We start from the raw sequence: 24,487 nt of genomic DNA, 5'->3' as shown, positions 1-24,487 counted from the left end.
AACCTATACCTACGTTTTCTAATTAATTTATTAACTAGTGAAGGAGAATATCCATTACACTCAGCTACAGTTACATTCCTAATGTAACCTCTTTCTATTCTTCTATATATTCTATCTTTCGTTGGAAAGTGGGAAACTAAGTAATCTATGAACTAAGAAATTTAAACTAGCCATTTTATGTTCAACACTATGATGTGATTCATTAGGAATATATCTCCGTGTGGTGGTATTTTTCCTATAGATATCAAATTCCAGGCAATTATTAGTGTTAGTGTAGTTGGTCTGGTAAAAGTGGTCTTTTTTTCCGGAAGTTTCAAAATACAGTTCGGGCCACCCTGTATATCTATTCAGATTGTAATAGAAATAGTTTGTGTTAAGAATTAATATAAAATAAATTATGTAATCGTTATTATATATAAATAAATTTAAATAATTATTACATCAATTATTTCAATTATTATTCACAGTGGTCTCTCTATTTAACCGAAAAATGTTTGTAATTCATTTAGCTAATACAATAATTTATTAACAAATCATTTTTATTGCTAAATAAATTAACATTATTAAATAATAGCTTCCTTAAAAATGTATTTAAAGTGATATAGCAATACTTTTTTAAATTTTTTCTTTGTTCTTTTTGAAATTGTTTTGCATGGAGATGGGTTATAAATATACATTACAATGACATAAAATTTATCTTCGTCCTTATTGTCTGATAAAAATATTGGATTTTTTGTTATTCCTAGAAAGATTTAAAAGTCTGAAAGTATTGTTTTAGCTTTATAAAATAATATAGGGTGTTTTTTTCGAAAATATTTTCATATGATTTATTAAAAATATATTTAGAAGAATTTTCTTAATTTATTTTTTGAAATTATTAGGGGCTGTATAGGCTTGGTGCATTCTCCGCCTGTGCTGCCACCATCGGAGGATATCGTAAACAACTAATATATAAAAGTACACAGCTAGTATACGAAAAATTTGTTGTATAATTATAATTATTCTAAAAGTTTTAGGATTTGTGAAAATTTTTAAAAGTCAAGCTTCAAACTAACAATTAGTATCAGAGAACAATTATTACTTAATGAGGTCAAACCAAAAAGCTTCAAACTTACTGTGTAAATGTGATTATTTTTATTTTTACTTATGTTTTTTTTTGTTTATTTATTTTATGTTTATTAAAATCATAGAAGCGATAACCATACATCCTTCAAATACATTTTGTCAATCATACTTGTTACAATGAAGGTATACAAGTAAATTAAAAATGTTCTCTCGTTTATTTTTTCATTTGAGCAGAATTCAACATGTTTTAATTTCCTGTCCATTAAAAGATTTCGGTTAATTCTTTAATCGTTATTTCGTTCATTTTTCCCATCAAAAAATACAAATACAAATACATCAATGGAAGACACTCACTTAAAAATCACCACGTGTACTGTAAATCTTGATTATATTACAAATAATATAATTTGAATGAAGAATATTAATAAGTTATTTATAGATAGATCCATTAAACATTTTACAAATACTGTCAAATGCATATTTTCTCCATTTAATTACTTATATTTACTATATTACTGTAATTACAATATGTAAATTTCAATGTATACAGGGTTGTTCACCACATACGACACGGAGTATTGTAGCTAAACGATGAGATTTTTACAAATTGTAAGTTTTGGGTTCGATGAAGGACTATTAGAGGTACAATTTAAAAATAATTTTACAAAATACAGAGTGCCCCAAATAAGTAAAAAATATCAAAGTTGTATTTTTTTAAATGGAACACCCTGTATATTATTACATTTTTAGTTTCTACGATTAAAATAAAGGTAAATTTGATTAAGGTTTATTATACTTAAACCTTACCGTTCTTGAAATATTTTCAATTTTGTGAAATTGCAGTAAAAATTTTAAGGCTTCATTTCTCCAAGGGTATCAAAGTTTTTAATACTAAATATTTACTGATCAGTTATTGTGTTGCAATAATAAAAATAATACTACCTTATACAGAGTGTCTAAAAATTTATTTTAAATAATTATTAGCTTCAAACGGCAATAACTTGTTTAATTTAAATAGAACACCCTGTATATTTTACGAGAATCAGATGCACAATTTAATTGTCTATCAAATTATATTATACCATTTTTTACCTATCTCTTTAAGTTTCCGTAGAAAATGCATTTTCTTGTAATTTAGAACTTATTTATCAATATACCCATGGACTATTGACATTTTAGATTATTTTTAAAGATGTACCAAATTTTTAAAGAGTACAGATACTAATATTGTCGATATAATTTGTTTATTTCATTAGAAAATAAAAAAAAACTGTTTAGATATTTGTTAAAGAGGGACAATTAATATGATTCCAGTATTCAAACTACATTAACTGACTGTTTGCGTTGATTAATAATAATTGCTCCAAATACTAAAAAACTGAATTTTGTATGGGCATTAGACAGTGTGATAAAAAGTAACACCTTAAAAATGATATTTCATTTTTTAATAAATGCTTATTTATAACAACAGAGACTTTAATTTGATATCTTATTATTATATTGATTTCTGACTCAAATCCACATTTATTTATAATAATTTATTAACGAACAGAATTAAGTATGTAATTAATTAGTATATGGGCGGAAATAATGGTGTTATATTTAATTAATGGTATACTCTTTTATAAAGATTTAAATAGTTTTCTTTTTGCATACAAATGGGCTAGTAATATTATCGTTTTGCTAAAAACGATAATATTACTAGTCTGTACATTTTGTACTTTTGTTGCTTTAAAAACAATCTAAAATGTCAATATTCCATGGATATATTGATAAATGAGGTCTAAATTATAAGACTACGAATCTACGAAAACTTGAAGGGATAGGTAAAAAATGGTATAGTACAATTTGATAGACAATTTAATTGTGCATCTGACTCTCCTAAAATATGCAGGGCATTCCATTTAAATTAAAGAAGTTATTGCCGTTTGAAGCTAATAATTATTTAAAATAAATTTTTAGACACTCTGTATAAGGTAGTATTATTTTTATTATTGCAACACAATAACTGTAGTCATAATAAATTTATAATAAAAGTAAAAGAATAGAGTGGATATGTTAAAAAATATATAAGAGTACGGGCCAAGTAAATTACGTCTAGAGCTTGACCTAGCCAAAATTATTATCAATTCCCAGCCGTCTTTGACACCATTTTTTTTTCGATCTTATGGTACTCCATAGTTAAATAAAAACTCGTACCATCAAGTAATAATTAATTTACCTATTTAAGAAATCTGAAATGAGATCTTTCGACGATATTATTTTATGGTCGTCTATAATATAATTAGACAAAAGCGTTTCGGTAACCCGATCCTGCTGAATTAATCTGTGGTGACCTAATGTCGAGTTTGGCTATAGAGAATACTAATTAATAATCGTTATATACATAGGAGGACCCAGACAATTTATCTAGACCTATCGTCTAGACCAGCAAAAACTTGATAATTGAGTTGTATTTCCTTATCGCCAGTATTCATAAACCTATAAATCACTATTTGAAGATCAAGGTCATTGGAAAATTATCGATAATTTATATCGTTTTTAGTTTTTGAAGAATATAAATCTTATTTTTATATTTTAATGAAGCCTATTTCCTATTTTCATTAAAATATAAAAATAAAAAATTCAAATACGAAGTTTTGGTAAAAATTTAAATTTTGTTACTTTCGAAAGATTCGTTAAGATCGAAAAACGAACTGTGAAAGATTTTTTTAAATTTACCTCCGAGAAGGGGTGAAATAAATAAATAAACTTATTTTTTCAAAATTTCGGAAAAACGGTCAGGATTACAAAAAAAAAATGTTCAAATAAAAGTTGTAGAGCGTGAAATTTTATATAAAAATGATCTCTATACTTTTTTACCCAAATCAAAATTAACCGAGATAGGGTGGCTAGAAGCTAGGGAATGATAATAGAAATTAAAAAAAAAACATAAGTTGCTAAACAATTCATATATTTAAATTTTCTTTTCAATTTTCTCGGAAAATTATAAATTTCAATTTACATTCTTTTAAATTCACCCTCGAGAAGGGGTGATAAATATAAATAAAGTGGGGTTTTCCCAAAAACTAGTGAAAACTGACTTATTGCAGCTCTGTTTCAAAGCAGTGGATATAAAAAAAAAATCATCTGGACAGTATGAAAAAATTTGGTAAAAAAAATACCGGGCTTATTACAGTGAACCCTTATTTTTCTGACTAAAATCAAGTATTTACAGGTGTGTTTTACGATCCAGGTAAGAAATAAATAAATATTAAAAGAAAATCACAAAATCAGATCATTTTTTTTATCAAATAAGACTTTAGACGGCAAAGTAAGTTAATTTGTTTAATTTATCAACATTTACAGTCTTATCACACGCGTCTTCATTCATTAAATTTAAATAAACAATTTAAATACACGCTTGACTATAAAAATAATAGAAAACAATTAGAATGATAATTGCGATTATTCATTGTTTGCGGCATTTGCCAATGCAGAACGCTTTAAACGGTTATCAAAAAAAATTATATTTTTTCTGTAAACATAGTGGCATATAGATATTTTGTTTTATACGGGGTGGCCAAACTTTAGATAGATACTGATCATTTTTTTTTTAATTAAAACAGTTTTAATTGATAACTAACATTAATATCAACAGATTTAATTGATGTGTCTGTGTTAAACACTAAATTGTTCCAGAGTATTACTGATTTAGAAAATTTAAATAGTTTTTTTTCTAAAAAATCTTCTTTTTGTAGTTTTTTCTTTTTTTTCTAGAAATTAGTTAATATTCCCAAAAATTAATTTAAATTTGCAGTTTTATCAGTTTTCAGCAATATACACAGGGTGGTCCAAACTGTATTCCGGAAACTTCGCCAGTAAAAAAAGCTATAAAAAAGTTTGAATGTGTGTATAAATGTATGTCCTAAAATGATTAGTTTCGGAGATACAGGGTGTAGAAGTTTTATTTTTATTTCGATTTTTTCCAAACAACTTCTGAACTTATTACATATTGGCAAACACTAGGCCATTATGAAGATTATTATAAGGGTTATTATGCGTTATTTATTTATTGATGTACATCTTATAACGCCTCTTATGTAATAAGTGGTAATAACAATCAAGAGGGTGCTATTAATGCACAAACTAATAATCACAGAATTTAATAAAACTAACATTGAAAGTGGTATAATGTGCTTATCAATCAAACTTACTTTTCTGGCTGCAGTCAAGGGTAAAAAAGGACCTTTATTGTCAAGTTTTCGTTCAAAATAGTTTGAAAGAAACACGGAAGCTACAACCTCTTTGCTTCGACTGTTTAAATGCTTCGGTATATTTTCAACACACAATTTTAAGAAATGCATTACAAAAACTAGAAAATTTAGTTCTTAAAAGAACTGTTTGTGCTTAAAACTGCAATTTAAAAAAAGACTTTATGAAAATAGGCAAAAAAACGAGAATTACTCACAAAGGTTCAACATCAACAAGGTATTATACAAAATAATGACTGACAGCATACTGACACTAGGATAATTGTCAAATAATAAAGGACAAGATTGCTGAACACGGCGCAATGTGACCAACATAGCGATAATAAATTCGGGTAAAACTAATTTTTGCAGCTTTAATCTAAATAAAATATCTGTTACAATCATTTGCTCTATAAAATAAAATGAAGGGCTGCTCGGTATCCTAAAGTATACAACAAATTTAAACATTTTTGCGAAAATTTCATTTAGTCAGGTTTATAGCTTTGGTTTACAGACTTTAGTGTCAATACTAAGAATAGCTCTCGGCTGTATCTCGGAAAATATTAGCCGTAGGGTTTACGGAAAAAAATATTTATAACTAAAGGGACTATGAGAAATTGCTGGAAATTATTTTTAAGTTTGTAGAACGACCGCTAGGGGGCGCAACTGCAACAAAAAATATGAAAATGGAGGTTTTACACAATTTTGTCTAGATAAGGTGTACTATAAGTAATAGCTTCATAATCTTCAGTAAATTTTGAATATTTTTTGTTAGAGCCATTTTTCCCTATGTACCAAAATAAAGTGGTGGGGGAAGGTTAGATCTGTTTTTAATAAATATTAATAACTCTGGACTGGGTGATCGGAATCCAATAGGCGAGGGCTCGTTTAAAAGAGCGTTTCTTACTGTAGATTGTATCATATAAACAGTAATAATAAGCTTTTGAACGTAGACGCTAGGGGGCGTTGTCTTACAATTTAACAAAGATTGCGCGTGTTTTCAAAAAAATTAAATGCAATAGTATATGTAATTTTAGCTGATAGTAAAGAGTAGTAAAAGCTTAAAAAGTCAGCGAAAACCGCATCTTGATATCTTCTTTCAAACCGAAGATATTAGCAAAATTATAATAACTACCAAAAAATAAGCCCTTAATTACCTTATTTTTACAACACGGTATCAGTAGCCATCTTAATTATGCCCATTCTAACAAAAAAATAAGATAGAAACAGTTAGTTTATTTTAAAATCGACGAAATACCAGAATACCATAATACCAGAGGTATCTAATAATTAAGATATTAATAACACAACTTCAACTATTTCAAATAATAAAGGCATTTTGAAAAAGCAATTAAAAGATAAAAAAAACGCTGATAAGACTATCAAAATGTTGATCTAATAACAATTTGACGTTTATACCATTACGCCAAAAGCAACTTTTTCCAAAGCCTACCATGACTTCACTGAATCATCGTTTCTTGTTCATTGTTATTAATATTTTAATTATTACCTCATACCTATACCTTATTAATACCTCTGGTATTATGATATTCTGGTATTTCGTCGATTTTAAAATAAACTAACTGTTTCTATCTTATTTTTTTGTTAGAATGGGCATAATTAAGAGGGCTACTGATACCGTGTTGTAAAAATAAGGCAATTAAGGGCTTATTTTTGGTATTTATTATAATTTTGCTAATATCTTCGGTTTGAAAGAAGATATCAAGATGCGGTTTTCGCTGATTTTTAAGCTTTTACTACTCTTTACTATCAGCTAAAATTACATATACTATTGCATTTAATTTTTTTGAAAAAAATCGCAATGTTTGTTAAATTGTAAGACAACGCATCTAGCATCTACGTTCAAAATCTTATTATTATTGTTTATATGGTACAATATAGAGTAAGAAACGCTCTTTTAAACGAGCCCTCGCTTGTTGGATTCCGATCATCCAGTCCAGAGTTATTAATATTTAAATAAAAACAGATCTAACCTTCCCCCACCACTTTATTTTAGTAGATAGGGAAAAATGGCTCTAACAAAAAATATTCAAAATTTACTGAAGATTATGAAGCTATTACTTGTAGTACACCTTATATAGGCAAAATTGTGTAAAAACTCCATTTTCTTATTTTTTGTTACAGTTGCGCCCCCTAGCAGTTGTTCTACAAGCTTTAAAATAATTTCCAGCAATTTCCCATAGCCTCTTTAGTTATAAATATTTTTTTCCGCAGCCCCTACGGCTAATACTTTCCGAGATACAGCCGAGGGCTATTCTTAGTGGGACACCCTGTACATCGGGAAATGTTTTGCGACTACAATAGGTAATTTACTTTGTATGCTACTTGCACGTCTTTTACACTTACTACGTAAATAATTAACTACGTAAAAATTTAAAAAATAAATTCGCTAATCACGTTTTGAATCTACGTAACCAAATTATTTACTCACCTTGTACATTTTATCAACTTAAACAAATGATATTGGATAAATTACACTTATCTATACGATAATAGCCCTCAGCTACAGTTCCTGATAAAAAAGCAAAATAAAAATGAAACGGTATCACTTTCGTTAAAACACCCGTCCCAAACCGATCATGTTTATTCTAAAATTCACCGTTTGTATCCTACTATTAAGCAAAATTAACTCTGAACAACTCTGTAGTTTGAGAGAAGTAGAATATGGCACTGTCTGTGTTTGTAATTCTTCCTACTGTGATACCGTTCCATCCATAGAAGATCTTTCTTCCGGACAATACCAGCTGTATACGACTAGTGAAAGCAATTTAGGGTTTCTCTCAACCACCGGAAACCTGTCAACGAATGATAGTGCAGCCTCGGTGTCAGTGACAGTGGCAAATTTACCAAGTACCCTGCAAACGATCATAGGGTTTGGAGGTGCGTTCACTGATTCGGCAGGTATTAACTTAGTGAGTTTGCCAGAGGAGGCTCAGACGAAGCTTGTTGAGAGTTATTTTGGTGAAGATGGGTTGCAGTACAGTTTGGGAAGGGTGCCTATAGGAGGCACTGATTTTTCTACCTATGGGTATACGTACTGTGATGAAGAAGATACGAATTTGACTTTGGCATGTTTTGAGTTGGCTTCTGAAGATTACAATTACAAGGTTAGATTTTTTTTCTAATAACTGTCACTATTGCGCTAAATGAATTTATTAGTTATATATTTAGAACTATATGGATAAAAATATTTTGTAGAAACTAGAGTACATAGATAAGTGAAGCAGGTTTAGATTGGAAAGTGCCCATAAGGACAATGTAAACACTATTTGGCGCTATTCTTGCAACGGTCGCGACCCAAACCCAAGTAGCATTTGGACGTTATCTAACGTCGGGTATACGTCGCATTCAATAAACCCGACGTCGGGTACCAACGTCGGTTCGACCGCCTGACGACCCTTATTTGCACCTAAATGGGGAATACAGATTCGGGTCTGGGGGGGATTTTAGTTACTTAAAATTCGTCGCTAAACACTTACGTTACGTTTAGTTTCATATTCGCTATCAAAAATACATAAAAACCTAACCAAACTACCTAATTACAAATGGATTCATAATCACTCCTCGAATATAACTATAAGTGCCTATCTAATTTCATATTATAATAATTCTGAATCATTAATCCAGACATCAGTTTTGTCAACGGAAGTCACTTTCTTGATATATCTGGTTAAAATACTCCGAAAAACAACGAGCGCCTTCAAAATTAGGTAGATTGATGAAATAAAAATATCTATAAAAAAGTAACTCGCAAAATATTTTTTTTTATTTTCTAGCTGGTTTAATCATAAAACTGTACTGTGGTTCCCCCCAAACTCAACCTTATCAATATTATTCTACTAGAAATCGAAATGTGAATATAGATTTTAAAAACAAAAAACGATTTTAAAATGGCTGACAATCGGATACGTGTTAAGAATGGCGGATTTCTGTGTCCGACTTAATATGAACTACCAATATACCAATTCCGACCGGGTCTCCAACATTAGTCGTCTCACACGACCGAAGTCTCAACCGGACGACCGGCAATCGTATTATGACGTATATAATTCCAACGTACGCCACGTAACCTCACTTTGCGTATCAGTGATTTGTAGATTTGTGCAACTATATTTTAGTTTTTGTTTTCTCCTTAAAAAAAATGGGCAGCCACTTTTTTAAGCCTAACCTCACATGTCGGAGGAGGATGGGGTCTGCTGGTTTTCTAAGCTAAAAAATGAAATTAAGATGCACCAGTGTAATGCAGCATCTCTTTCGGATAAAAAGCATTTACGGGTGGAGGCAAGACATCACTACTACTATTATTATTTTGCAAAAGCCTAGACCTCTTTCTGTAAAAAGTAGATGAATGTCTAAATGCCTTTTAGTGTTTTTTTAGGCATAATAAAAAAATTAAGTTTGCTTACAAAAACTTTTTATTAGGTTATATGTTCATGATGTTCATTAGGTCGCAGATGCTACTTAATGGGTTGTATTTACCGACGTAAATAGAGATACGTAAATTAGGTTATAAATATGAACATAAAATACAACAAAATATAATTGGACGTTACTTTAGGGATTATCAGTGAGACGTATCCTATTCGGACAACGGGTAGACGTCGGGCTAGTTCAAGTATATGTACGTCGTGCAAGCCAACGTGGGAACGACGTTAGGAAATTAATAAAAATGGTACGTTGTTATTTTGTACGTCGACAGATCGTTGGATTTACCGACTCGGATCCAACGACGTCGCTTTTAATAGGAAAGCGACGTCACAGGTCGCATCACCAGCACCCGACCTAAATTTGCACAAAGTCTGACGTCGCTTCAGGTCAGATTTAGTTCGAAGTCAGATAGATGCTACTTGGGAAGCTTTTGAAAATTTCGGAACGGTTCGGCTTTTTCCGGAATTATATCGCCAAATATTATTTGTTCAAATTTATTATTATTTTCTTTTAATTTTATAAATAAACTAGCGTGTACCAGCGACTTCGTTCGCGTCGAATTAATCATTTGTAATGATGATGATAAAGCAAAGTAAGAATTTCCTTTTAGGTATATACTTCTTTAATAAAACTCACCTTTATTTTTCTCCTAGAATTCAAATAGAGAATCAATTAATATATAGGGTGTTCCATTACAAAAAACACAACTTTGATTTGTAACTTTTTTTGGGGACACCCTGTAGAACTCTCTATATTATTAAAAAGTGCTCTGAATGAACCTACATATGCTCACAAAATTTCATTCCAATACAAACTGTCGTTCTCCTTGGAGCCTCCGCGGCGTATGAGAGGCGCCACCCTGTATCTCTATTCACTGTTAAAATTTCACATCAATCGGTGCGGGTGTCAATAATTCGGAGGTAATACCCTACTTTTATCCTCGCTTACTGGCCTAAAATAGTATTTATCTTGTCCTTATGAGCCCATTCCAATCCAAACTTGTGTGATTGATTTATGGTCAAACTTTCTAATTAAGCTCTCCAAAGGATATGTATCGTTTAACATCAATTTAGTCAATGCATCGACTTAATCTAATATGCAGTTTCGGATATCCTCGCCATTCCTAGAGAATCGATGCAACTTTGTGTAAGGGTATTTATTCGCAAATAAGTATATTTGTTGGAATTGGTTTATTTTACAGATCTAGTTTCGTTTATATACTTATTCCCAGTTCCAGTTCCATATAATTAAATTTAAATATTTTTTATTCGCGTTTTTTTTAACAAGTTTTTTTGATGCTGGAGTAAGGAGTTTATATGATGTAATTGCATTTTGCTAGTTTCAAAGGAGATAAAAAAGGAGAAGAGGTTTCATTTTAATATACAGGGTGGTCGGAACTGTATTCCGGAGACATCGGTAGCATATTCGGCAGATAAAAATAAGTAAAAAAGTTTGTATAAATGTATGTCCTAAATTGCTTAGTTTCGGAGATACAGGGTGTAGAAGTTTCATTTTTATTTCGATTTTTTCGAAATAATTTCTGAAGTAACGTCAATATTTGGATGAAAATTGGTATCTAGGAGTTCTTTGATATAAGAAATTTGATTTTGATGTCAATATGTTTCCTATTTGTAGGGGGCCCACCTACTTGTGTTTTAACTGTTATGAAGAGTAATAACTTTTCTCTCGTCCGTACCTGTATAAAACTACTGAGTGAAAAAAATATACATTTCCGTGACTTTTTACATAAAAAAATGTTTCATGGTGACAAAAAATAAACACGATGAGTAGATAGTTATTTGACTGAAATTATAAATTTGGGAACTTTTTTATTTTTATAAATTAATCATAAATTTTTCTTCGAAAAAATGATGATAAAACAGTTTCTTGAACTTTTGATACAAAATCATTTCAAATTTATGATTTCATTCTAATAACTATTTAGTCAACTTGTTTAATTTATGTCAATGATGACAGGTATTGATAATTTCGATTCCAAATATCTCGAGAACCAGTACTCGTAGCGGTTTTTACCAAGAGACCTTTTTTACGTAAAAAACGTCGTAAATGTATATTTTTTACTCAGTAGTTTTATACAGGTACGAAGAAAAAGTTATTACTCTTCAAACCAGTTAGAAAATATATAGGTGGTGCCATTTACAAGTAGGAGTCATATTGATATCGAAATCAAATTTCTCATGTCAAAAAACCTCCAGACACCAATTGTCATCCAAATATTGACGTTACTTGGAAAGTTATTTGGAAAAAATCGAAATAAAAATGAAACTTTTACACCCTATATCTCCAAAACTAAGCATTTTAGGACATACATTTATACCAACTTTTTTACTTATTTTTATCTGCAGAATATGCTTCCGAAGTTTCCGGATCTAACCTGACCACCCTGTATAACAGTTCCGGCTTTTATTTACTTAAATATAAATGAAATATTCTTTCTTAAAAAAAGTTCTCTTTAATTTTTTTTAACAACTGCAATTCAAAAAAATTAACTATTTTAGCAGTATTAATCTACTAATTAATTCTTTTGTCAATTTAATGCTTTGTTTTATTTATTTTTAAGTTTTTTTAGTTTTTTTTTTATGTTTGTGTCATTAACGTAATCAACACGAATATAATTTTAGATTCCTTTCATTAATCAAGCAATATCTTTGAGAGGTAATGGAACTTTTAGGTTGTTTGCCTCAGTTTGGTCATCACCAGCATGGACTAAATCAAACAATGCGCAAGTATTTTTTTTATTATAATAATAATCTATTAAGTAGAATGTATGTGTTCCCCTTTCTTGAGTTATAACGAGTTATAACTCTAAAGAAGGCGTCCATTCTTCTCAAAGAGCCCTGGTTTAAATCAAAAAGAAGACGAAAAAAGACTCAACGTTTATATTAAGTCAAACAGTGACACGTGTTCTGTTTTTTTTTGGCTGATGATGGCTCGTATGAGCGAAACACGTGTGTCACTGTTTAACTTAATATAAACATTGAAACCGAGACTTTTTCGTCTTCTTTTTAATTGAGTTATAACTCGTCATACAGTTCCAGGTCTTTGATAAAAGCAAGTATCTGAGACGGCACCACGGAGGCTAGCTCTCCATCTCCGACATCGCCGTACCAAAGATTATGATACGAACGGTTGTCGTATCGGCGCACTTACTGATTAGGTGTTTTGGTGTTTTTTCCCTACAGAATCTGCATTCGCCGTTGTTTCTCTGCTTCAATCTAATTCTAATTACTTCATTGTACTATTTATACTCATTCAACTGTCTTGTCTATTAACCGTCTTATTTAGGTATTTATTGCATTACAGTTGAAATGCCTAATTTATTTAAGTATTCTCGGTACGTGACAATTAAATACGCTTTAAATAAAACTTCTATTTCTCCAGCCATGCCGTTCATTTTGAATGCACAGCCAAATGCTTTTTAACAAGCGCTTAATTTCTTATTTGGGCGTATTTACGTACGAACAGGGCCTTAATTACTGGTCGAAACAACACTAATAGTCTAAGAGCTAGCAACGTTTTCGAGAAAGTATTTTAAGACGTCTGGCTCTTTGATATATCTTTTACTATGCTCTCTGGAACAGCATGCGGCTGTGATGAATTTTTCACTAATGGTAGCGTGACCTTGACTAAAAAAAATGGTAGCTTAATATTTATTTAAATATTAATGAGCGGGGCACTTGGATATTCAGAGTAACGAATCTTCGTGGCGTTCTTGTAAATTATTACATTAAATTACCAAGATAAAACTTAATCAATAATACGTAATCTAAATTAAACCAGTTATTGCCGTTTAAAGCTAGTAATTATTTAATATAAATTTTTGGACACTCTGTATAAGGTAGTATAATTTTTATTATTGCAACACAATATCTGATCAATAAATAATATTCAGTAAATATTTAATATTAAACCTTTAATACCCTTGGAGAAATGAAGCCTTAACTTTTTTACTGCAATTTCACAAAATTGAAAATAATTCAAAAACGGGAAGGTTTAAGTCTGATAAACCTTAATCAAATTTACCTTTATTTCAATCGTAGAATCTAAAAATAGAATAATATACAGGGTGTTCCATTTACAAAAATACAACTATAATATTTTTTACTTATTTGAGACACTCTGTATCTTGTAAAATTATTTTTAAATTGTAGCTCTAATACTCCTTCGGCGAACCCAAAACTTACAATTTATAAAAATTTATAAAATTGTTTAGCTACAATACTCCGTGTCGTATGTAGTAAACAACCCTGGATATGAACATAGCAAAACAAGCATTAACTGATCTGGATAAAATTGATAATTAAATATTCTTCTTCTTCTTCCTGTGCCTTGTGCTTAGCCGCACGTTGGCGATTGTCTGTACTCTTCATACAATGTGTAGACTGCCGTTTTCGGCTCTTCGAAATATGGTGGCTGCGTCGCTGATGTTACACCAATCCCGTATGTTTCTTAGCCAGGAATGTTGTTTTCTTCCTGGGCCTCGCCGTCCCTCTATTTTTCCTTGTAGAATCAGCTTAGGAATGTAATATTTGTCTCCTCTAAGGATATGGCCGAGGTATGAGACTTTCCTTTCTTTAACTATATTAAGCATTTCTCGTTCATAGCCTGAAGTTCTTAAAACTTCTTCGTTGGTGGCATGTGCGGTCCATGGCACACGTAAGAGTGTAATTAAATTTTAAACAATTAAAACAATCAAAAAAATAAAATTAATGAATAATTAATTTTTTAGCATTGAAGGTACTGGTGTACTAAATTCAGAGTACTACGATTGGTGGGCGAGATACTTCATCAAGTTCTTTGAAGCCTATGAGGAAAACAACATTACTTTCTGGGGAGTTACTCCACAAAATGAACCCATGGATAGCTTTTTGTCCATTACTATACCCAATCTGCTTCATACACCTAGCCAAATGGTAATAACAAAATACTTAAGCATCATTCAGAACCTGCTTTTGAAAGTTAGTTTTTGCATTTTTCTACATAAGTCATGTATATAATTTAGAAAACATGGATTAAAGATCATCTGGGACCCACAATCAGGAATTCAACTTACAGCTATTTAAAAATAATTGCCCTTGATGATAACAGATACCTACTGCCTATTCTAAAATGGGTGAGATTGAAATAAATTCTGTATTATAGTAGTTTCATAAAAATATTCTAATATATTGTTTTAGTTTATACTTTCTGACGAAGACGTTTTGCAGTATGTTGATGGTGTTGGTATACACTGGTATGTAGATTTGACCACACCAGCTAGTGTAATAGAAGATGCATATAATGATAATAAGGAACTGTTCGCACTTGCTACAGAAGCATGCAATGGTAAGATCAAAACATAATTTAGATGAAATATATAAAGAAAAATTGTGTGTGCTCTATGTGTGCATATTTGAAGTGAGACTTCTTTAGAATTTTTTTTTAGAATTTAGAATGAGTGGGAGGGGGGTTAATCACTTCGACCTTACAGATCCATTGTGTCCCCCTTTCTTGAATTATAACTCATCATACAGTCCCAGGGCTTTGACAAAAGCCAGTATCTGGGACGGTTTTATAGAGGGTAGTTCTCCATCTCCAATATCAGTCGTACCAAATTCATGGCACGAATGGTTGTCGTCTCGGCGCACTCAGTGATGAGGTGTACTGGTGTTTCACCATCTTCCCCACAGAGTCTGCATTCGCCGTTTCTTCTTAGTTTCAATCTACTGAGGTGTTCATTGAGGAGACAGTGTCCTGTTAAAACCCCGTGACAATCCGAAGATTGTTCTTACTCAGACCCAGGAAGATCTGTGATTTTTCTTGATCATAAGCCCTCAGAAACTTCTTCGAGTGTCTTAGACCATTGCAAGATTTCCATTCCAGGTTGCGGATGGAATCTTCCAAGTTCTTGAGTTCCGCCTTGAGTTGGTTACCACTTGGAAAGCAGAACGGTTCTGGTCCAGTTAGTGGAGTGTTCGCTCCTTTCCTAGCTAGATTATTTGCTTTTTCATTGCCTTCTATCCCTTGGTGAGCAGGCACCCAGTGTAGGAGGACTTTGTTTTCTTTGCCTAATTTATTCAGCTTCTCTATGCATTCTTTGACCAATTTCGAATTGATTGATACTGAGTTGATCGCCTTTAACGCTGCTTGACTATCAGACAAGATGGCTATTTCTTGTTTCCGATAGTTCCTATCTAAGATAAGTTGTACGCATCTCTCGATAGCGTAGATTTCTGCCTGTAGGATACTAGGGTAAGTGCCCATTGGTTCGGAGTAATTAGCTCTCGGCCCACACATGCTAGTCTCTGGACTTTGCATAGGTTTAGCCTTGCCGTCCGTTGCTCTAGTTTTGTGTACCAGGCAACTGCTCCATAAGTAATCATGGGTCTTACTATCATGGTATACATCCAGCGCAAAATGTTAGGGGAGCAGCCCCATCTATTTCCGGCATATCATGAGAGCCTTTATGGCTTTGCTGGTAGTGTTCTTAATATTGCGGGCCGGTCTGGACTCGACCTAACCTCACAATATGGCCCGCCCTCGGATGACCTTAACATCGCATAGACACCGCAATGATTCATTCGTTCGAGAAGAATCGAGTCCCACTGGAATGGACTAGTACATACGAGAACATTCGAAAACCTTCTCTACGCACCTAACGATCTATGGACAATTCTAGAGTTCTTTACCTGTCGGTATAAAAGCCGGCGGCGGTGGCCTACAGGGGGCAGTTATAAATATACCAGTGCAGTTGACGCGCAAAAATTCAAAATAAATTCTTAGTTATAAATCGTTTGTAAATAGTTCTATAAGTCTTTTATCGTTATTGTTTTTGTTAATTAGTGTTAAATAAATAGTGTTTAAATAAATTGTGACTTTCTATCCACACGGAACCGACGAAAAACGTAACATTAATATGCCTGTTCCACAGGAGTTTACTGTCCAGGGTTATTCCCAGTGAGACTTCTTACTAACAGCTATTAATGAATGATTTGAAGGACACGTTTGAAAAAGTGTAGTTTGAAATGTTGAAAAAGTAATAAATTAAAAATTAATAAATAATATGATTCACTTTCACAACATTTGTATTAAAATTATTGTTTTAGGGTACATTCGAATAACAGATATTATCAAAGCAGTAGAATTGGGCAGTTGGACAAGAGGTGTTAACTATATTAATGACATTTTTGATGTAAGTATAAGTATTTGATAAAAAATCTCATTTTTGACAAAAAATCTACCACTGTATTAAAAACTTCTTTAAAACTTTTATCTAAATATAAAATAACCGAATAATCAAAATCTTCAAAATTTTATTTTTAGACTCGACATACGATTGTTCCCTTTTTTTTCCTTTTTTTAAAAGTTATTAAAACTTTCATTTCCCTTTGCGATAAAAACTTAAAGACTGAAAACTTCACATTTCCTCCAGCAATCGAAATCTCATCTCCGAATCTTGGAATCTTAACTCCAGACTTAATATTACATAAAAAAATATCGAGAATTATTACTTTTTGGTTATTATAATTTTTTGTTATTGTATTTTTATCTTCTATTTTTTTTCATGGAACTTTTGATTCCGATTTCATAAAGTTATCATAAAAATAAAGTTTATTATGTTTATTTATGTTATTGAGAATTGTAAATATTGATTTATTTGTAATTCGCGGTTAGCGCACAATGCATAACAAAGTACCCTTTATTTTTAACAGAGAATCGACTCTTAAAATTCTTTGCATTTGTTTTAAAACACCTTGTATATCGACTGTTAAAATATTTCCACAAATAACCTACTCTATAACTCTATATCTAACCAGCATTTTCAGTAAAAGAAATGTAAATAAATACAATTAAACTGGTCGTAGTTTTCCAGCTTGCGAAAAACAAATTTGGAAAGTAAAATTGCATTCTGAGAATACCGTGCTCCGAATTTTCCGCTCGACAATAAATAAGCAAGTTTGCAAGTCAACAAGCAACATTATTTTCACTTAAACGCAGTTTAATAAGGTGGATAGCAAATTTGTCACATTACTCTGCTTTTAGAAGACACAAATGGTGCACTGCATGATAAATTAGTATTAAGATTCTCCATTTAACATGTCAGTTACGGTGGAGGCACTCTATCTCTTGGTTTGATGATTCAGTTTGATTTTAAATTCTCAGTCGAACCATTCTGAAGCAACCAAAAGAGGTATAGTTAAAACACTACGTCATATAGAGCCATCACTATCTATATGCAGTGACCAAGAATCTCTGAATTCTGAACTAAGTAATATTGAAATTGATTTGCTTCGGAATGGTTATTCTGCAAAATTCCTAGACAATATTATATCCGATTGCAGGTCCGACTCATTGGTATGCCAGCCTGAGGAGGATGCTCTCTCTCTCTCTCTCTCTTGACGATTCCATATGTGAAAGAAACATCGGAGAAGATCAGGCCAACAGCTAATCAATATAAAATTAAAACTAAGACTTTTTAAGTCTAGAACTACTCTAAGAAGTATCTTAACAAAAACAAAATCTGAATCATCAATCCAAGAGAAAGAGTGCATCTACCAGGTACCTGGCGAGTGCGGTGAGTAAGAGACTTAGGGAAAAAAGGGCTCTTAGTGGTCGTAGTTTGTTGCTAAGGGTAGCGACTGAATCAAAATATTTTATTAAGTTTGGTCATGGAATTGCGTGCTATACACAGTCTTCTTTTGACTTCGGCATCCTTTCTTTGAGATTGCTTACTATGTAAACAAAACTTTCAATTGATATACAGGGTGTTTCAGAAAACATGTGCCATTTCTCGTGGGGAGATTCCTCACGTAAAATTAAGATTTATTTTTCATATGAACATAGGTCCAATTCTGTTTTGTTTCGTAGCTACAGGGTGTAAAAGTCTTAATATTTATTCCATTTATTATATTTTTCTTCCAAGTTCTTTGAGCGTTTGGAATGAAATTTTGAGGGTAAAAGTTCCTATAAATGCGACATATTTTAGGGCTAAAAAAGTGTTGCTATGTTCACCAGGGACGTGCATATGGGTTATCACTGGAATATTTGTCTAAAAAAAGCATGTACGCCACTGACTTTTTTTTCTTTTGTTTTGTGAATCTGTTTAATGCCGATTAAAAGTTGTCTCTTGATATTTTGTCGATTTCGGCCTCCTTGATGAGATAAACGCAATTTTATTAATTTGCCTGGATCAAGTCTAATAGCAACCTTTAAAAAAATATTATCATTAACTTGAGAAAGTTTTAAATAAGTACTCATTCATTCCTCATCAAAAAACATGAAAAAAAGTTCCTATAAACATGCGTATAGAAATGCATAGTTTTAGAGTTACAGGATGTTAAAACTTTTTAAAATTAGTTTTTTTTTGTAATTATCTTAAATACCATAATTTTATTATTTGAAATTGCTGTATGTTGGACTAATAGTAATAATAACTAATAGTAATATTATTTAGTCATAAATTAGGTAAAATAATTAATCTAAAGTAAACGCCACGAATGTTTGGGAGTGATTCCAATAATAATTGGAAATTGAAATAAATGATGAAAAAATAAATTGGCCTGTGTTATACAACTTGTAGTCAATCTACACAAATATTATCAAAAACTTTTTTTCTTTTAAAATGTGTTCAGATTTTGTAAAAAGTATAAGTCAAAATCGCAAAACTTAAATTTGATATGAGTTTCTTAGTTTTTAACTAATATAGTGGCGAATTACAAAAATTCCTTTTCAATGAAAATTAATGAGTTAAATAAAATAATTTAATAAATTACTAGCTTTTTATCGCGACTACGTTCGCGTTACACCTCGAATCGTTCATGCATTGATTTAAATGATATTTTACTTCTTTATAGAGAGCTAGTGAGCATACATGTTTTTTATTTTTCATCTTTTTTTTATTTATTAAGAGCACTAATACTCTCTTTATAGGTTATTTTTTATTCTTTGAAGGATAATTGACGAAGATATATTTCGTTATGATGTCACTAAATAAACCCTTGTATAAAATTTTATACTGTCTGGTTTATAATGTTATAGTATTGCATTTTCATACAGCAAACTTTCATTCCCTATTCTACTCCCTAAGGGTATAAATTTCATAAATTCGCTTTACCTTTGTGCCAATTTTTATGATGATGAAAAAATAAATTGAAATAATATAGTAATTTTTACCCTCAAAATTTCATTTAAACCAATAAAAATACGTGGAAGAAAAATCGGTCCTATGTTGATATGAAAAATAAATCTTATTTTTACGTGAGGAATCTCCCCACGAGAGATGGCACATGTTTTTTGAAACACCCTATATACTAACTTTGACTACATTTTATAGAATCTGGAGTACAACGTTACAGGCTGGACGGATTGGAACTTGGCTTTAAACACATCAGGAGGTCCAACTTTCATTGATAACAACGTAGACTCCCCAATCATCGTCAATGCCACAGCCGGAGAATTCTACAAGCAACCCATGTTCTACGCTTTGGGTCATTTTTCCAAGTTCTTGGTACCCGATTCGGTTAGAGTAACATCTGAAGTTTCTGGAAGCAATATTAGAGCCTTGGCATTTTTAAGGCCAGATGAGAAAGTTGCCGTCATTATATATAATGAGTAAGTAAATTTTTTAATGATTTTTTATAATAAATAAGTAAGTAAAATATACAGGAAATATAAATATTTAAAGAAATACATTACAGATAATCGATATTTTAATTGTTTTCATTTTTTTTTAATTTAAAATACCCCTGAATCATATATTTCATGACATGACATGTCATGAAATGGCATTATATGGTTTGACATGAGAAGAGCGTCATGACAAACAATATACAGGTGGTCCGAACAGTATTCCGGAAACTTCGGCAGCATATTTTGCAGATAAAAATAAGTAAAAAAGTTCGTATAAATGTATGTTCTAAAATGCTTAGTTTCGGAAATACAGGGTGTAGAAATTTATCTTTTATTTCGATTTTTTTTTTCAAATAATTTATGAAGCAACGTCAATATTTGGATGAAAATTGGTATCTACGAGTTTTTTGACATGAGATATTTGATTTTGATGTCAATATAACTCCTACTTGTAGAGAGCGCCACCTATACACTTTTTAACTGGTTTGAAGATTAATACATTTTCGTCCGTATCTGTATAAAACTACTGAGTGAAAAATATACATTTTCGTGACTTTTTACATAAAAATTATTTCTTGGTAAAAATCGGTACGAGCAACCGTTCTCAAGATATTTAGAATCGGAATAGTCAATACATGTCATTATTGAGAAAAAATAAACACCTTGAGTAGATAGCTATTTGACTGAAATAATAAATTTGAGAAATTTCTTTTTTTTTTAATTAATCATAATTTTTTTCACAAAAAATGATGATAAAACAGTTTCTGTTGAACTTTTCGCACATAAACATTTCAAATTTATGATTTCAGTATATTAACTTGTAACGTTTTTAGTTCGTTACATGTATTTTTTATATATGATTTATATGATGTCTGGCGTATCGTCACCCGATTCCGTATCGTTTAGGCTGGATAATTTATTTGACGCGCTTGGCGTGATTTTTACGTTCTCTAGTCCACAACCCTGTTATCGTTTGACACAACCCTATTATCGCTTTGTGGAGGCGCTGTCAACATCGCTTCTGTCAACTCTCTCCGTGCTTAACTTCACTTCGCTTTGACCGTCCGACCAAAGCGTCCGACTGTCACCGTCAAAAAAATCCTTGCTTCGAGAAACTGCAATTATAAAAATCTTGCTGTATAATTTGAATCAGCTGCTATTTCGAAGTTACAGGTAAAAATGAGATATTATCTTTGTTGATTCGTTATTATTACTGCGTATTTTTAGGGTAGAGTTTTGGATGTCCCAACTTAACTTGTATTTGTATTTTGCTGGCACGTTGTCGTCCCTTTTCTTTTGTCCTCCAGAATGTTACATGGAAGAAAGGACAGTTTCTTTGTTTATTATTGAGCCCTCGGAAGTAATTCGAGGTAGGTTTATTTTGTTTATTAGACCTTGTTTGGTTTTAAACAAGAGTTTCATATTTTTAGGGTCCAAGGTACGGACTATTTCCAAGGTACGGACTATTTACGGGGTACGGGCATTATCCAAGGTCCTAGTGGTATCCAAGGTACGGGTAGTGTTCCCCTGTACCGTTGTCTTATGGGCGGGATGTGTCCAAGGTTATGGTTCAAGTTACGGACATTATCCAAGGTCCTAATAGTGTTCCAAGGTACGGGTAGTGTCCCCATATTGCTACATCATGGATACAGCGTATGCCCCATGCTGCTTCGTTCCCATTTCTCAGTCTAGTCAGTAGTTACGGCTGTATTGATTCATGGTGTCCTCATTCTGGCCCCTTTTGATGTATTGGCCAACAGGATAGCCGAGAGACAGTGCAGATATATGAGCCCAGCTCACGCTGCTACTCTTCGAAACAGGATTGCCTCAAGAACAGCTAAGTGTAGATTTAGGTTCTGATTTTCAGTTGATTTTCAGTCTTAACTTAACGTACATTTTAAATAATATCCTACAGACTATATTTAGTGGTTAGATTATTAAGAACATTTATGTCGATTTAATAGTTACAATGTGATTTAGATTTTAGGTTTCACTATATTACGCCTTGTAATAGTATTACTTTTTTATAGATATTATTATTGCACTAACATCATATAAAATATATCAAATTAATTAAAGTAATGCTACATTTCATATATTCTCTTAAACTTTACATGTCTTGTATTTTATCATAGTTGTTTTCATAGATATTTAGTACAATTCTTAACACCACTTTCGTTGACATATAACCACTATAATAATTATTAAAATTGTACAATGCTATTTACCATCACAGTCCATCATGAATAAATAGAGTCATGAGTTTTAAGTAATATACAACTGTGTTTTCTTTCTCTGTACATGCCTGGCGCCCAATATCTGTATTTTTTTGTTTATTGTTATTGATTAGTTTTCTCTCTAGTGAAATACCTTATCCACGACTGCTCTCCGATGAAAAGCTGCCGTTCGCAGTGGTAATGTTTTATAAAAAACGCTACAAACTATTTAGTCAACATATTTAATTTATGTCAATGATGACAGGTATTGATAATTTCCAAATATCGATATTCGATTCCAAATATCTCGAGAATCATTACTCGTAGCGATTTTTACCAAGAGATCTTTTTTACGTAAAAAACGCCGTAAATGTATATTTTTTACTCAATAGTATTATACAGGTACGGACGAAAATTTATCACTATTCAAACCAGTTAAAAAGTGTGTAGGTGGCGCCCTCTACAAATAGGAGTTATATTGACATCAAAATCAAATTTCTCATGTCAAAAAACTCGTAAATACCAATTTTCATCCAAATATTGACGTTACTTCATAAATTATTTGAAAAAAAAATCGAAATAAAAATAAATTTCTACACCCTGTATCTGCGAAACCAAGCATTTTAGGACATAGTACATTTATACGAACTTTTTACTTATTACTATCTTACAGTTGAGGGTTAGAACCTTTGGTGTTACACAGCAAAATAAAACACTAAATCACCACAATACACCAAAACACTTTTACTTTTACACTGGACGCGCGTTTCGTTAACCATGTTAGCATCATCAGCAGATGATTATAAACGAAATTATTTTTCAATATTTCTACTAACAAACCTACTGACTGTTAGGTTTAATACACAAATAATATTTATTGCCATATTGTACGTAAAAATATATTTTATACCCCTCTGGAATTTGATATTTTATGAAGATAAATTGTGCAATATATTTGTAAGCGTATTCCAATATTTTATTTACTCTAAATTAAAAACATTTATTGATTTTATCTTTTTGTACACCTATCCAAATTTTATTAAAATGCCTTTATTCCAATATATTTTTATATTGGACTCTAATAGATAGTTTAGATAGATTATCTAAATGTCAAAAAGTCAAAAGTAATCAAGACTTGTTAGTTAATTTTTTAATATGTGTCTTTTTCTTTTTCAGATCAAGTGATGATGTAAGTGTCAATATCAGCATTGAAGGCAACTCTGGAACGATTGAAGTACCTGGAAATTCTATTAATACCTTTTTATATACTCAATAAATTTTAATAAATAATAAATTAATTAGATTATTATTATTAAGATTGTTTATATTTCCTCATACAAAAAAGATTAACTTTAAAAAAAATGAGAGCTACCGGATTTTTTCTGTATTTGCATTCCTTTTAGTGTCGTAACCATAATGTAACATGCTGTTTTTAAGCTTTTCAGCGATATAAGCTATATATTTTTTTTCGAAAAATTACTGAGTTATAGCCAATTCTTTTCTGTCTTGACTAATCTCACTTAGTTGGTATGGTATTCGTACTCTGTTATGATTTATAACTTATAAAAAGACAGAATATATTATTAAACGGTTCTTTACAATTTACATTACACAAACTAAAATTTAAAATATAATATCACTAAGTACAGAGTGGTCGGAATTGATTTGTTTTAACAGAGAAAACCTATTTCCTGACTAGATAGAGCAAAATCAACACAGATGTCATGGGCTCGATTTCTGAAACACGTTTAATGGCATAAACCGCCTATTGATATTTTCACTGCCAACTGAGATACGGGGTCTTTTTGATTTTTTTACCATTTTGAAAATTGACCATACCTTTTTTATTTTGCAAAATAATAAAATTCTATTCTAAAATAACAAAATTTTACTATT

At 31.3% G+C, this 24,487-nt stretch overlaps 2 protein-coding genes across 3 annotated transcripts in view; one reads left to right on the top strand and one right to left on the bottom strand.

The window, feature by feature from the left end:
• LOC115887926 (oxytocin receptor-like) overlaps positions 1 to 24,487 on the bottom strand; it is a 169,519-nt gene that overhangs the window by 97,976 nt on the left and 47,056 nt on the right. The gene's annotated exons all lie outside the window — the stretch shown is intronic.
• On the top strand, positions 7,853 to 23,907 carry LOC115887925 (putative glucosylceramidase 4). The gene is made up of 8 exons (XM_030907458.1): positions 7,853 to 8,425; positions 12,389 to 12,489; positions 14,497 to 14,680; positions 14,770 to 14,880; positions 14,945 to 15,092; positions 16,853 to 16,938; positions 20,080 to 20,357; positions 23,768 to 23,907. The coding sequence occupies exons 1-8, from the start codon at positions 7,898 to 7,900 to the stop codon at positions 23,865 to 23,867; spliced, it is 1,536 nt and encodes a 511-aa protein (XP_030763318.1). The 5' UTR covers positions 7,853 to 7,897; the 3' UTR covers positions 23,868 to 23,907.

The sequence above is a fragment of the Sitophilus oryzae genome, unplaced genomic scaffold, assembly GCF_002938485.1.
Source record: "Sitophilus oryzae breed Bouriz unplaced genomic scaffold, Soryzae_2.0 scaffold_682_pilon_pilon, whole genome shotgun sequence".
NCBI lineage: Eukaryota > Metazoa > Arthropoda > Insecta > Coleoptera > Curculionidae > Sitophilus > Sitophilus oryzae.
This window is presented reverse-complemented; position numbering and strand designations above follow the sequence as displayed.

Excerpts from the sequence above, each read along its gene's own strand:
- LOC115887925 (XM_030907458.1), top strand. The coding sequence starts at position 7,898 with ATGTTTATTCTAAAATTCACCGTTTGTATCCTACTATTAAGCAAAATT. Across the intron at positions 14,881-14,944 it reads TACTGCCTATTCTAAAATGG|TTTATACTTTCTGACGAAGA; the intron begins GTGAGATTGAAA and ends ATATTGTTTTAG. Across the intron at positions 15,093-16,852 it reads TGCTACAGAAGCATGCAATG|GGTACATTCGAATAACAGAT; the intron begins GTAAGATCAAAA and ends TTATTGTTTTAG.